The following is a 14,786-nucleotide window of genomic DNA, read 5'->3' as shown; positions in this document are numbered from 1 at the left end:
TTAACTTCAACACTACCAGCTTTATCATCCCTGAGCCCTGCACTAGTCTTTCTCCAGCACTGCTTCCACAAAGAACCCTGCTTAGACACCATATCCTCATCCTTACCCTGCCTAGACACCATATCCTCATCCTTACCCTGCCTAGATACCATATCCTCATCCTTACCCTGCCTAGATACCATATCCTCATCCTTACCCTGCCTAGATACCATATCCTCATCCTTACCCTGCCTAGATACCATATCCTCATCCTTACCCTGCCTAGATACCATATCCTCATCCTTACCGTGCTTAGATACCATATCCTCATCCTTACCCTGCCTAGATACCATATCCTCATCCTTACCCTGCCTAGATACCATATCCTCATCCTTACCGTGCTTAGATACCATATCCTCATCCTTACCCTGCCTAGATACCATATCCTCATCCTTACCCTGCCTAGATACCATATCCTCATCCTTACCCTGCCTAGATACCATATCCTCATCCTTACCCTGCCTAGATACCATATCCTCATCCTTACCCTGCCTAGATACCATATCCTCATCCTTACCCTGCTTACGCCGCCTACGACTGGCTGCCTCGCACTGGGCTCCTGGCTTCATTAAGGGTGGTTGGAGGCTGGTGTGGGGGGCTGGAACCTCCCTCAGTGGAGCGGTCAGACCGAAGGCTTTGGAACCTCCCTCAGTCAGACTGAAGGCTTGTGGAACCTCCCTCAGTCAGACTGAAGGCTTGTGGAACCTCCCTCAGTCAGACTGAAGGCTTGTGGAACCTCCCTCAGTCAGACTGAAGGCTTGTGGAACCTCCCTCAGTCAGACTGAAGGCTTGTGGAACCTCCCTCAGTCAGACTGAAGGCTTGTGGAACCTCCCTCAGTCAGACTGAAGGCTTGTGGAACCTCCCTCAGTCAGACTGAAGGCTTGTGGAACCTCCCTCAGTCAGACTGAAGGCTTGTGGAACCTCCCTCAGTCAGACTGAAGGCTTGTGGAACCTCCCTCAGTCAGACTGAAGGCTTGTGGAACCTCCCTCAGTCAGACTGAAGGTTTGTGGAACCTCCCTCAGTCAGACTGAAGGCTTGTGGAACCTCCCTCAGTCAGACTGAAGGCTTGTGGAACCTCCCTCAGTCAGACTGAAGGCTTGTGGAACCTCCCTCAGTCAGACTGAAGGCTTGTGGAACCTCCCTCAGTCAGACTGAAGGCTTGTGGAACCTCCCTCAGTCAGACTGAAGGCTTGTGGAACCTCCCTCAGTCAGACTGAAGGCTTGTGGAACCTCCCTCAGTCAGACTGAAGGCTTGTGGAACCTCCCTCAGTCAGACTGAAGGCTTGTGGAACCTCCCTCAGTCAGACTGAAGGCTTGTGGAACCTCCCTCAGTCAGACTGAAGGCTTGTGGAACCTCCCTCAGTCAGACTGAAGGCTTGTGGAACCTCCCTCAGTCAGACTGAAGGCTTGTGGAACCTCCCTCAGTCAGACTGAAGGCTTGGGGAACCTCCCTCAGTCAGACTGAAGGCTTGTGGAAACTGTAAGAGCAGCACAACTTTAAGTTAGTTAAGGAACTTCACCAAACTATATATTGTGACAGAGAAACACGCTGTAGGTAAGATGCACTCTCAAGAGAGCGTTCTGGGGGAGAAAAGGCAGATGTGCTTTGTTGGGAAAGAACGGCCTGACTGGTCATTTACATAAAGTCCTCTGCTCTTTCTCCCAACAGCTGTTTCACCCGCTGTGTTGTGAACCATCTGGTTGTGTGTTTACACCATGTACAGAATATGATCATAAATAAAGATAATAAGCCAGCGCCAACTTCTCCACTAACTTATCCCTCCACGTGTCACACCCTCCACCTGGCGCTCCTCTCTGCCTGTCTCTCCTCCACCTGGCGCTCCTCTCTGCCTGTCTCTCCTCCACCTGGCGCTCCTCTCTGCCTGTCTCTCCTCCACCTGGTGCTCCCCTCTGCCTGTCTCTCCTCCACCTGGCGCTCCTCTCTGCCTGGCGCTCCTCTCTGCCTGTCTCTCCTCCACCTGGTGCTCCTCTCTGCCTGTCTCTCCTCCACCTGGTGCTCCTCTCTGCCTGTCTCTCCTCCACCTGGTGCTCCTCTCTGCCTGTCTCTCCTCTCTCTCTTTGTCTCTCCTCTCTGCCCGTCTCTCCTCTCTGCTTGTCTCCTCTCTGCCTGTCTCTCCTCTCTGCCTGTCTCTCCTCTCTGCCCGTCTCTCCTCTCTGCCTGTCTCTCCTCTCTCTCTGTCTCTCCTCTCTGTCTGTCTGTGTGTGGGCGTGGCTCAAGGTGGCTCTCTGCCTGCCCCCCTATTTCTAAACTCTTATTAAACCCCATTCATTTACTTCCATGTCCTGCTCCTGTTCTTGTGTTCTGCACTTGGCTTCCCTGGCTAACCACTTGGCTAACTACAGACTGCGCCATGGTTAGCTACATGCTAACTATAGACTCTGTTATCGTTAGCTACATGCTAACTACAGACTGCGCCATCGTTAGCTACATGCTAACTATAGACTGTTATCGTTAGCTACATGCTAACTACAGACTGCGCCATCGTTAGCTACATGCTAACTATAGACTGTTATCGTTAGCTACATGCTAACTACAGACAGCCTTTGGTACGTCTTGCCTCTTCTCTGTTGTGATTGGTTGAATTGACGTGCGCTTTCCCAAAAGTTGGAACTATTTACAACAAAAACGGCTACTAAGTGGCTACTTTTCCCCCCCACTGTGCGGCTGCTCCCAAAAACGACCGAGCGGATCGGGGAGGCAAAGAGGAGCCGTGTGACCACGGTGTCAAACAAACACACAACCACAATGACCAGCTCTACGCCCGACCCGCCGCCATTCACTCACACAGCTTCCTGACCGGTCAGACCAGAGAGGGACAGAGAGAGGACCGCCGGACGGACTGACTGACTGACTGACTGACTGACTGCAACGGCTTCCCCAAGGTCACTCACCGACAGATCGCCCACCTGTCTCCACAGGGCAACACAAAATGGAGGGCGTTTTCATGTGGTTGTGCTTTAATGAGGTGCCTGGTGGCTCTGAGACAGCGGGGGGGTGGAAGAGGGGGAGGGGGGGTGGATGGGGGGGTGGGGTGGACGAGGGGGAGGGGGGATGGATGAGGGGGGGGGGGGGGGGGGGTGGACGATGGGGAGGGTGACACAGGGAATATGTAGGATTGCAAAGGCGAAGCGCATCACCATGACTCTGAAACTCTCTCAACACATTAGTCACCATCTCACCTCCACCACTGTCCCCCACAAAGACCCTGCAGAGGCTCGCTAGCACACACACACGGACAGACTGACACACACACACACACACACACACACACACACACACACACACACACACACACAGGGGCTATGAGCTCCAGCCCTGGTGACAGAGTTGCATGATGGAGGGGTAACAGTGATACGGTTCTCTCCTAGCACCTGAACATTCACCCTGACAAGGCCAGCCCCCGTTACCTGGCAACCCTGTAGGAGGACAGAACTGGGACGGATGAAAAGGGAGGGAGGAGGAGGGAGGGATGAGAGAGAGAGAGAGAGAGAGGGAAGATGACAGAGTAGCAAACCATCTGCTGTTCATCAGGTCCTAGAGTGTGTGTTCATCAGGTCCTAGAGTGTGTGTTCATCAGGTCCTAGAGTGTGTGTTCATCAGGTCCTAGAGTGTGTGTTCATCAGGTCCTAGAGTGTGTGTTCATCAGGTCCTAGAGTGTGTGTTCATCAGGTCCTAGCATGTGTGTTCATCAGGTCCTAGAGTGTGTGTTCATCAGGTCCTAGAGTGTGTGTTCATCAGGTCCTAGAGTGTGTGTTCATCAGGTCCTAGAGTGTGTGTTCATCAGGTCCTAGAGTGTGTGTTCATCAGGTCCTAGAGTGTGTGTTCATCAGGTCCTAGAGTGTGTGTTCATCAGGTCCTAGAGAGTGTGTTCATCAGGTCCTAGAGTGTGTGTTCATCAGGTCCTAGAGTGTGTGTTCATCAGGTCCTAGAGTGTGTGTTCATCAGGTCCTAGAGTGTGTGTTCATCAGGTCCTAGAGTGTGTGTTCATCAGGTCCTAGAGTGTGTGTTCATCAGGTCCTAGAGTGTGTGTTCATCAGGTCCTAGAGTGTGTGTTCATCAGGTCCTAGAGTGTGTGTTCATCAGGTCCTAGAGTGTGTGTGGAGTGCTGTTTCCTGATGGCGTTCTCTCTGACTGGAATATCAAACATGAGTCCCACAGCGTATGAAGGAGCTTCTATACGCTGGGTCCGTCTGAAGAGAACCACTGGGTCCGTCTGAAGAGAACCGCTGGGTCCGTCTGAAGAGAACCACTGGGTCCGTCTGAAGAGAACCACTGGGTCCGTCTGAAGAGAACCACTGGGTCCGTCTGAAGAGAACCGCTGGGTCCGTCTGAAGAGAACCGCTGGCTCCGTCTGAAGAGAACCGCTGGGTCCGTCTGAAGAGAACCGCTGGGTCCGTCTGAAGAGAACCGCTGGTCTTCAGGGCCTCCAGGTCTCCACCGTCATGGGGCCCCATGCTAAGACCGCTCCTGTTCCTGGCAGAACACTGCCATCTAGGGCCAGTACCGTCACCATATAGATATTAAACACATCGAGGGCTGTAATAATCACATAGACATGGGTTTCATTAGTCTAACCCCCTAACTAAGGTAATTCTGTGTAACAGCCAGAATTCTCAAAGTCTATTTTCAACATCCGTTTGACTCCATCGATCTGTCTGGCCTGGTTCTCACACAGAGATGAGCGTTTGTCTCAGTTCGTTTATGGTTTGGGCCAATCAAAAGCACTGTTGTCATGTGACAGGTCGTGCTAGCAGACCCTGGGGCCCTTGGTATGTGATTGGTCGATCAGATGGGTTTGTTCCTTTTGGCATCGGCCAATGAGAATGCCGATGCCAGAATAAGAGGGGAGAGAAAGCTGAGGTCCACGGAGGTCAGACACGTTTATGAGGCTACATGACCCGCCCAGGGGAGGAGCTTAAATGACCATGCCCAGGGGAGGAGGGTAAATGACCACGCCCAGGGGAGGAGCTTACATGACCCCGCCCAGGGGAGGAGCTTACATGACCCCGCCCAGGGGAGGAGCTTACATGACCCCGCCCAGGGGAGGAGCTTACGCTTCCAATGTCAATAACTTTCCCCTATTCATCATGAATACCTCTATAGGGCAACCACACACTGAACTACTGAACACAAGTGATGCTTATCCAATCAAAGGGGCCATCGTTCACTGGCTGTACAGCACTCAACCTATCTGTGAGGAAACAGAGAGGCATGTACCATACTGAACACACACACACACACACACGCAGGAGGAGCAGTCTATATGAACAGTCTCCTCACCTCACCACCTGCTGCCAGACAGCTTTGGCACTGAAGACCAGAGGAATCGTCTGGAACGGAGCCAGGTTTAAAATGGATGAACAATGCTAGTGTGGTGCCAGGCGACCACACACACACACCCACACAGATATGCAAACACAGACATATGCAAAGACACGAGACACACACACACACACACACATCCCTGTGTTCACATGAGCTTCAGAGGGATGCAACACTCACCACTGTCCTCTGGAATAGAGGTGTTACAAGGCCAAATAAAGCCTCCATCTCTCCCACACACACACACACACACACACGCACGCACACCCGCACCCACACCCGCACACGCACACGCGCACAGACACCCACACACACACACACACGCGCACGCGCACACACACACGCACGTGCACGCACGCACACACACACACACACACACACACGCGCACACACACACAGACGTTATTTTTGATCAGGCAACGCACTTTGATCATCACATTAAAGGGATATTCTGGAATTGTTTTAACTAGAGCCTCATTGTTGACGTACCTATGATGTTTTTGACTGATGGAGATCATTTCAGTTAATCCCGTGCTGTTTAGAGCTTCGGGTCATTCCAATTTCAACTGGTGGCCAATGCTAGTGCAACACAATGAAGTCCTACAGTCATGTGACCTGCTCCACCCCTACATCACTAGCAGGTCTCTCAGGTCATGTGACCTGCTCACCCCCTACATCACTAGCAGGTCTCTCAGGTCATGTGACCTGCTCTCTCCCTACATCACTAGCAGGTCTCTCAGGTCATGTGACCTGCTCTCCCCCTACATCACTAGCAGGTCTCTCAGGTCATGTGACCTGCTCCACCCCTACATCACTAGCAGGTCTCAGGTCATGTGACCTGCTCCCCTCCTACATCACTAGCAGGTCTCAGGTCATGTGACCTGCTCCCCCCCTACATCACTAGCAGGTCTCTCAGGTCATGTGACCTGCTCCCCTCCTACATCACTAGCAGGTCTCAGGTCATGTGACCTGCTCACCCCTACATCACTAGCAGGTCTCAGGTCATGTGACCTGCTCCATCCCTACATCACTAGCAGGTCTCAGGTCATGTGACCTGCTCCCCTCCTACATCACTAGCAGGTCTCAGGTCATGTGACCTGCTTGATCCCTACATCACTAGCAGGTCTCTCAGGTCATGTGACCTGCTCTCTCCCTACATCACTAGCAGGTCTCAGGTCATGTGACCTGCTCACCCCCTACATCACTAGCAGGTCTCAGGTCATGTGACCTGCTCTCTCCCTACATCACTAGCAGGTCTCTCAGGTCATGTGACCTGCTCTCTCCCTACATCACTAGCAGGTCTCTCAGGTCATGTGACCTGCTCTCCCCCTACATCACTAGCAGGTCTCTCAGGTCATGTGACCTGCTCCCCTCCTACATCACTAGCAGGTCTCTCAGGTCATGTGACCTGCTCCACCCCTACATCACTAGCAGGTCTCAGGTCATGTGACCTGCTCCCCCCCTACATCACTAGCAGGTCTCTCAGGTCATGTGACCTGCTCCCCCTCAGGTCATGTGACCTGCTCCCCCTCAGGTCATGTGACCTGCTCTCTCCCTACATCACTAGCAGGTCTCTCAGGTCATGTGACCTGCTCCCCCTCAGGTCATGTGACCTGCTCTCTCCCTACATCACTAGCAGGTCTCTCAGGTCATGTGACCTGCTCCCCTCCTACATCACTAGCAGGTCTCTCAGGTCATGTGACCTGCTCCCCCCCTACATCATCATCCAGCCCTCTTCTGATCACCGGATACATGCTTACGTGGGATTTTGGGAGGGAGGTCTACGTGTGTCTGACACGCGCTTCGGAGAGTCGGGGACTGCTCTCGCTCACTCGCGTTAGCCAATCAGAAGCCCCGGGGCATGTCCGCCTGTTGTGCAAGGCATGTTGGTTATCTGAGTCTTTTAAGATACTGCCGGCAAATACAGTTTCCTAACCTTATTGTTCAAATAATGCAATTTCCTGTGTTTTTTTTCTTTTTAACAAGAGCCATATTACATGTGTTTGGAGGCAACGATAGAATGGGAGCTTCTGTTAAGGTCAATGTCTCTCATAACCTCCTAATCCAATCAGAGCGAAGCAGTCCAGAGAGAGAGCAGAGACGACCCCATCACACGCTATCCTCTCCCCCGTACGCCTGGCAGACCGCCGCATGCCCCCCCCACCCCCGCAGTCTCTCTGAGGAGAGAGGCAGCGGTCTCTCCAGGACGAGGACAGCGGTCTCTCCAGGACGAGGACAGCGGTCTCTCCAGGACGAGGACAGCGGTCTCTCCAGGACGAGGACGGCGGTCTCTCCAGGACCAGGACAGCGGTCTCTCCAGGACGAGGACAGCGGTCTCTCCAGGACGAGGACAGCGGTCTCTCCAGGACGAGGGCGGCGGTGAGCATGTCTGTCACCCCACGGCCAGCAGAGACACGCGCTTATATTCAGCAACATACAGCCTGGACACACATGCATCTGCCAGGGTGAAGTGACCAGCGGTCCACACACACACACACACACACACACACACACACACACACACACGCGCACACACAAACACACGCGCACACACACACACACGCGCACACACACACACACCAGCAGTAACGCCACGTTCTTCATGGTGCGGTTCCCCATTCTGGGAGCAGGCTGAGGGGGCGGAGGGGGAGAGAGCAGGACTGAGGGGGCGGGGGGGGAGAGAGCAGGACTGAGGGGGCGGGGGGGGAGAGAGCAGGACTGAGGGGGAGGGGGGGGGGGAGAGCAGGACTGAGGGGGAGGGGGGGGGGGAGAGCAGGACTGAGGGGGGGGGGGGGGGGAGAGCAGGACTGAGGGGGGGGGGGGGGGGAGCAGGACTGAGGGGGCGGAGGGGGAGAGAGCAGGACTGAGGGGGCGGGGGGGGGGAGAGAGCAGGACTGAGGGGGGGGGGGGAGAGCAGGACTGAGGGGGGGGGGGGGAGGAGAGCAGGACTGAGGGGGGGGGGAGGAGAGCAGGACTGAGGGGGGGGGGGGGGGGGAGAGCAGGACTGAGGGGGGGGGGGGGAGAGAGCAGGACTGAGGGGGCGGGGGGGGGAGAGAGCAGGACTGAGGGGGGGGGGGAGAGCAGGACTGAGGGGGGGGGGGGGAGAGAGCAGGACTGAGGGGGCGGGGGGGGGAGAGAGCAGGACTGAGGGGGCGGGGGGGGAGAGAGCAGGACTGAGGGGGCGGGGGGGAGAGAGCAGGACTGAGGGGGCGGAGGGGGAGAGAGCAGGACTGAGGGGGGGGGGGGGGGAGAGAGCAGGACTGAGGAGGAGAGCAGGACTGAGGAGGAGAGCAGGACTGAGGGGGCGGGGGGGGAGAGAGCAGGACTGAGGGGGCGGGGGGGGGAGAGCAGGACTGAGGGGGGGGGGGGGAGAGAGCAGGACTGAGGGGGGGGGGGGGAGAGAGCAGGACTGAGGGGGGGGGAGAGAGCAGGACTGAGGGGGGGGGAGAGAGCAGGACTGAGGGGGGGGGAGAGAGCAGGACTGAGGGGGCGGGGGGGGGGGAGAGCAGGACTGAGGGGGGGGGGGGGGGAGAGAGCAGGACTGAGGGGGCGGGGGGGGGGGAGAGCAGGACTGAGGGGGCGGGGGGGGGGAGAGCAGGACTGAGGGGGGGGGGGGGGGGGGAGAGCAGGACTGAGGGGGCGGGGGGGGGAGAGAGCAGGACTGAGGGGGAGAGCAGGACTGAGGGGGGGGGGGGGGGAGAGCAGGACTGAGGGGGGGGGGGGGGGAGAGAGCAGGACTGAGGGGGGGGGGGGGGGGGAGAGCAGGACTGAGGGGGCGGGGGGGGGAGAGAGCAGGACTGAGGGGGGGGGGGGAGGAGAGCAGGACTGAGGGGGCGGGGGGGGAGAGAGCAGGACTGAGGGGGGGGGGGGGAGGAGAGCAGGACTGAGGGGGGGGGGGGGGGGGAGAGCAGGACTGAGGGGGGGGGGGGGGGGGGGGAGCAGGACTGAGGGGGGGGGGGGGGGGGAGTGATGTCAGAGACCTAGAGTGAGCCCGAGACCCCTCAGTCAAAACAGCCACGGCGTTGAGCCCGAGACCCCTCAGTGAAAGCAGACAGCGTTGAAACGGAGAGGCCTTCAGGCATGTCCGGGGTAGAGGACAGCCAACGCTGACAGACTTGTCCTCGGTTAACCGACCAAATGTGTTCATCGCTAATTGTCTTCACAAACCAACTTCACCAAGTTCAACAGGGGGTTCCCTCAACACGGCCGACGAGCTCGTTGAAAAGAGCGTTCTGTGAAAGGCTCTCATCAGCCATGAAAGGGGAAGAGAGGATTTGAATCCCCAGTTCCTCACTGATCAGCGCTTAAACCCCGGATCAAGTGAGCTCCTCCGGGCACAGCTGCTCTCAAGGTCTGAGAAAGACGTCTCTCTCCGCTCACAGAACGAGCAGCTCAGCACGCCAGACGCCACGCTGCTTACATCCCAGGCCTGGAAACAGACGCTGCACAGCCAGAGCGCCGGACTACTAGAGCGCTTCCTCTCCGCTGGAGGGGACTGGATCAGGAAGGCCCCGCCTCTCCCCCCTCTGCGTGGACGACCAGGGCGTCCCTCGCCACGTCCCTGTCCCTGTCCCCAGTGCTTCCCACCTCTGCGTCTTTCTAAAGTACGTCCACGGACACTACGTTGGTGAGGGACGCCGTCGTGAGCGGACCGATCAGCCGTGGTCTCTCCCTGACCAGAGAGATCAGCCCTGGACTCTCCCTGACCAGAGAGATCAGCCCTGGACTCTCCCTGACCAGAGAGATCAGCCCTGGACTCTCCCTGACCAGAGAGATCAGCCCTGGACTCTCCCTGACCAGAGAGATCAGCCCTGGACTCTCCCTGACCAGAGAGATCAGCCCTGGACTCTCCCTGACCAGAGAGATCAGCCCTGGACTCTCCCTGACCAGAGAGATCAGCCCTGGACTCTCCCTGACCAGAGAGATCAGCCCTGGACTCTCCCTGACCAGAGAGATCAGATCAGCCCTGGTCTCTCCCTGAGCGTCATCTTTCTGGTGTGTTGTGTCCTCAGTGCTTCCTATGCTGTTGTCTAAATGTGTTTTGAATGTGAACTGAATAAACTGCTCTCTATTACGGCCCGATTAGAAGCTCGGTTTCATTGTCACATTTCCACTGGGCCATTGCAATGTGACCGCGCACGCACGCACGCACGCACGCACACACACACACACACACACACACACACACACGCCCACACACACACACACGTGCTGACTGGGTACAGCTGGTGAAGTATATAAACGGTCCCAGGATAAGAGGCTAACCGTATTCCCAGTGACATGCATTGAATTACTGAACAGTGCCCGCTTTCCACCAGCAGAGGGAGCTATTGGGTTAAAAAAAGAAAGGAAGTTGATCACTGCTTTCTCTAGCAAGCAGACCCCATGGACCTAACTGGGCCCTTGATTGGCTCTTGGCAGAGTAGATTGTTGGTTGATTGATGGGCCTAGCTGACCCCAAGTCAGTTTACAACCTGAAAGAGTACACAGCGTATGGGCCTAGCTGACCCCAGGTCAGTTTACAACCTGACAGAGTACACAGCGTATGGGCCTAGCTGACCCCAGGTCAGTTTACCACCTGAAACAGAGTACACAGCGTATGGGCCTAGCTGACCCCAGGTCAGTTTACCACCTGAAACAGAGTACACAGCGTATGGGCCTAGCTGACCCCAGGTCAGCTGAAACAGAGTACACAGCGTATGGGCCTAGCTGACCCCAGGTCAGCTGAAACAGAGTACACAGCGTATGGGCCTAGCTGACCCCAGGTCAGCTGAAACAGAGTACACAGCGTATGGGCCTAGCTGACCCCAGGTCAGCTGAAACAGAGTACACAGCGTATGGGCCTAGCTGACCCCAGGTCAGCTGAAAGAGTACACAGCGTATGGGCCTAGCTGACCCCAGGTCAGCTGAAAGAGTACACAGCGTATGGTCTGGGTCTTACCTTCTTTTTGATGGGCGAGCTTTGGTGTGGGCAGCCTAGGGACGGGTCCAGGTTGTTGGGGGCAGACACGCTCCTGTGTGATGGGGAGTGCAGCCCTTCCTCCCCCTCCTCCTCCTCTTCCTCCTCCCTGTCCTCCTCCTCCGAATGTTCAAAGTCATCACTCTCCTGGTCCATCTCCTCCTCGTCCTCGTCCTCCTCGTCCTCCTCCTCCCTCTCCTCTTCCTCCTCCCTCCCCCGCTCCTCCTCCCCTCCCTCCGTCCTGCCCCCCGCCTCCTCTCCCTGCTGGCTGTTGTTGTTGTTGTTGTCCTCCTCCTCCTCCTCCTCATCTTCCTCCTCGTCCTCGGGCTGCTGACCCCGCGACCTCCGCTGCTGCTCCGCCTCCCACAGCCAGCGGGCCGCCTTCTCCCCTCCGTTCACCTCGCCGGGACGGCCCGCCTCCTCCTCCTCCTCCTCTTCGTCCTCCTCCTCCTCCTCTCCTCTGCCGCGGGGCCCGTTGCTGGTCCCCGGGTCTCTGGGGGCCCACGGCTCCTCCCGGTCCCCCTCGGCCCCCACCAGCTCCGGCTACATCGGGTCAGAACCACAACAAACCGTCCGGTCAGACAGAAGACCGCGGTGACTTAGGAGGACATCACTGTTCAGAGCTAAGCCAAGTTAGGCTGTGTCCCCACCAACGAGCTGTATGTAGCTGAACAGCGCCAAGCTCACAGCTGCGTAGAGAAGCACTAGAGCTGGGGTTTAGAGCTGGCCAGGCTATCCATGTTTTACAGCTACGTTAGCAACGAGTGTTGTGTTTTTGCAGACTGCAGATTAACTAGCCAAGTTAAGATAGCTAGCTAATGTTAGCTAGTGCTAACGTTCGCTGTCTCTGCGGTTTCACCAAAAACTGACTGCTGTCATCATCAGAACAGCCTTTTCCAGCCTGCGCTCTAGCTCAAAAAGTTACACTTTATACAACTGCCAAAAAAGCCTAGAGCTCACGGCGCTGTAGCGCTAAAGAGCGCTGGGAACAGCTCTCGTCTCTATAGCGCCCTAGAGCTCATTACCCATGTAAACAATGAGAAAACAGCGCCAGCTCTAAAATACAGTTTGCCGGTGGACACGCACCCTCAGCACTGCAGGTTGAAACACCGGAGTTGTCTTTTTAACCCGCTCTTTCAAGGCAGACGTCATGAGCGTCTGATTGGCCGACCAAGGCCTGCTCTGGAGGCCTAGCCATAGCCCACTATTAATGCTGCATTCCAGTTGTATCGGAAAGGTTGACGTCAAAGTCGTCATCGAACACGTCGCCTGAACTGGGGTTTGTGCCATTTTACTGGGATCTACCCCGACCTCAGCTGCTCACGTCAAATCAAGATGGCCGCTCCGTGAACCGACAATAAGTGAAAGCTGTAGTAAGACTGTTTATTAGCGCTTCTGTCTTATTTGTGTCTCATTAAATCAGTGGTACACACAGTCCTGTCCACCTTCTATCAGTGGACAATGGGCCTCATTCACCAACATCTTCCTGAGTTCCGTTCTTAAAGATATATTAGGCCTATTGGAAAGACAGCAATCTCACTTTTGTAAAATAATTTATTTGACAAACAATTAAATGTTAGAAATTATACAAATAGTATTATATATATAAGATTTGAAGAAAAACGTAATCACAAACGATCCTAAATTAACCTGTCTTTCACACGAATAGTCCGTACTCCTGTAGCCTACTCAAGACTGCTCTTCCGTGTTCCTAGATTCTGTTCTTAGTTCCCTCATGTAAGAACATTAATTAATGCCGGAATCTTCTTGGAAACGGTGTAAGTGGAGTTTAAGTAGAAACACTTCTTAAGAAATTCTTAAATTCACTTGTGAATGAGGCCCATTGTGGCTACAAGGTTCATATGTGCAAAATAGTCTAGTTGGTCGTTATGTGCCGGTGTCGCTGTGTTGAAAGAGAGGAGGTCAGGGCGCCGGTAGCTCAATGGGCTGGGGGGCGCACCATATAAAAGCTAGTCCTTACCGCAGCGGCGTGGGTTCGAATCCGGCCCACGCCCTTTGCTGCATGTCTTCCTCTCTCTCTCTATCTCTCTCTCTCTCCTTTCCTGTCTGTCCTTGGCCGTCCTATCCCTAATAACGCAGAAATGCCTGGAAAAAAATATGGTTATGAAAGAGAGGAGGTCTCACCCGCTGGCCGTCCTCCTCCACCACGCGGTCCATGTGGTCTCCCTGGTCGCCGTCCGCGCCCGCCTGCTGCGGCGCCCGGGCCGAGGAGGAGGCGTTACCTGGCGTGGCCGGCCCGCCCGCCCGCCGCCGCCGGCTGCTGCCCCCCGACAGCAGATCCTGGTTCATTTCCAAAAGCCAGCTTGCTACCTCCTGAACCTTCACTAGGCTGTCTGAGGAGGGGAAGATCCTGGCATTCTGCACAGGGGGAGAGGGGGGGGGAGAGGGAGAGAGAGGGAGAGAGAGGGAGGGAGGGAGAGAGGAAGGGAGGGAGAAAATGAGGTTGATATTAGAGTTATCCGTCTCTGAAGCTTCACTAAATAGAAAGAGTGAATAGCCCTCTCCTTCATCTTTTATTCATGGCCTGAGTAACAAAACAATGGATATTAGCATTTGTCTCCGGGAGACACAAACACACATGGCGTTCCTGGGGGGTGAGACAATGGAGAGAGACAAGACGGACTTGGGATCACACAACACCTAAGGCCTCTGGAAGTTTCTTCTGGAACTAGCTGCATGGACACAGGCAGGAACCCCAGACAGGGAGGCTGGGCCTCGAGAGCTACTGGTATTCTAGCCTCTGACACGGCCAATAAACACAGCCCAATCTGTCAGACAGGAAATCAAACGCCTGGCGCGCGTCCGCCAGGGCCCGGTCCAACCGCGGTTCTCCACCACCGGGCCGCTGGGGAGCAGGCCTGGAACACGGCAGGGGAACCGCTGTCCAGCTCTTTCATGTGCCGAGCCGTTTCTCTAACCGAGTACTGCTGACAGAGAACACATTTACTTTGTCTCGGATAGTCCAAACATCGGGGAGACTGTGGCAGAGTCAGAGACCCTACTTATGCAGTTCTGAAGTTCAAAATTGCTCAAATGGGGCCAAATTATCTGGAAAATGTACAACAAGTGAGTGATTTAAAAATAAAAAATAAAAAAAAATAAAAAATAAAAAAAAGTATCCACGGGTGAAAAAGCCAGACCTACATGCTACTGTGGAAGACGTAACGCGGTACAGGGAAAGACTTACCACCCCACACCCCACACCACAGAGCCTTCATTCTATCAACCTGCCAGAGAACCAGTTACGCTGCGTCTCTCACTTCAAAACCTTCCCCTGGGGTGACGCCCGCACCTCCACCATGACGCTCAGCTCTGAGGGACTGAAGCTGCTTGACCCACATGAGTAGAGGGGACTGGTTTCTAGTGAGAGTAGAGACAGGGCCCTACGAGTCCCAGGAGGAGACAAGTCCCAGGAGGAGAC

At 55.5% G+C, this 14,786-nt stretch overlaps 1 protein-coding gene across 1 annotated transcript in view; it reads right to left on the bottom strand.

The window, feature by feature from the left end:
* fbxw7 (F-box and WD repeat domain containing 7) overlaps nt 1-14,786 on the bottom strand; it is a 214,276-nt gene that overhangs the window by 152,712 nt on the left and 46,778 nt on the right. Inside the window, 2 exon segments of the mRNA XM_084454528.1 lie at nt 11,327-11,887; nt 13,490-13,723. Coding sequence (XP_084310654.1) covers nt 11,327-11,887; nt 13,490-13,654 — 726 coding nt within the window. The 5' untranslated portion in view covers nt 13,655-13,723.

Source organism: Borostomias antarcticus (genome assembly GCF_949987555.1).
Source record: "Borostomias antarcticus genome assembly, chromosome: 20".
Lineage (NCBI taxonomy): Eukaryota > Metazoa > Chordata > Actinopteri > Stomiiformes > Stomiidae > Borostomias > Borostomias antarcticus.
The sequence above is the reverse complement of the archived record's forward strand: the minus strand, read 5'-3'. Positions and strand labels throughout refer to the sequence as shown.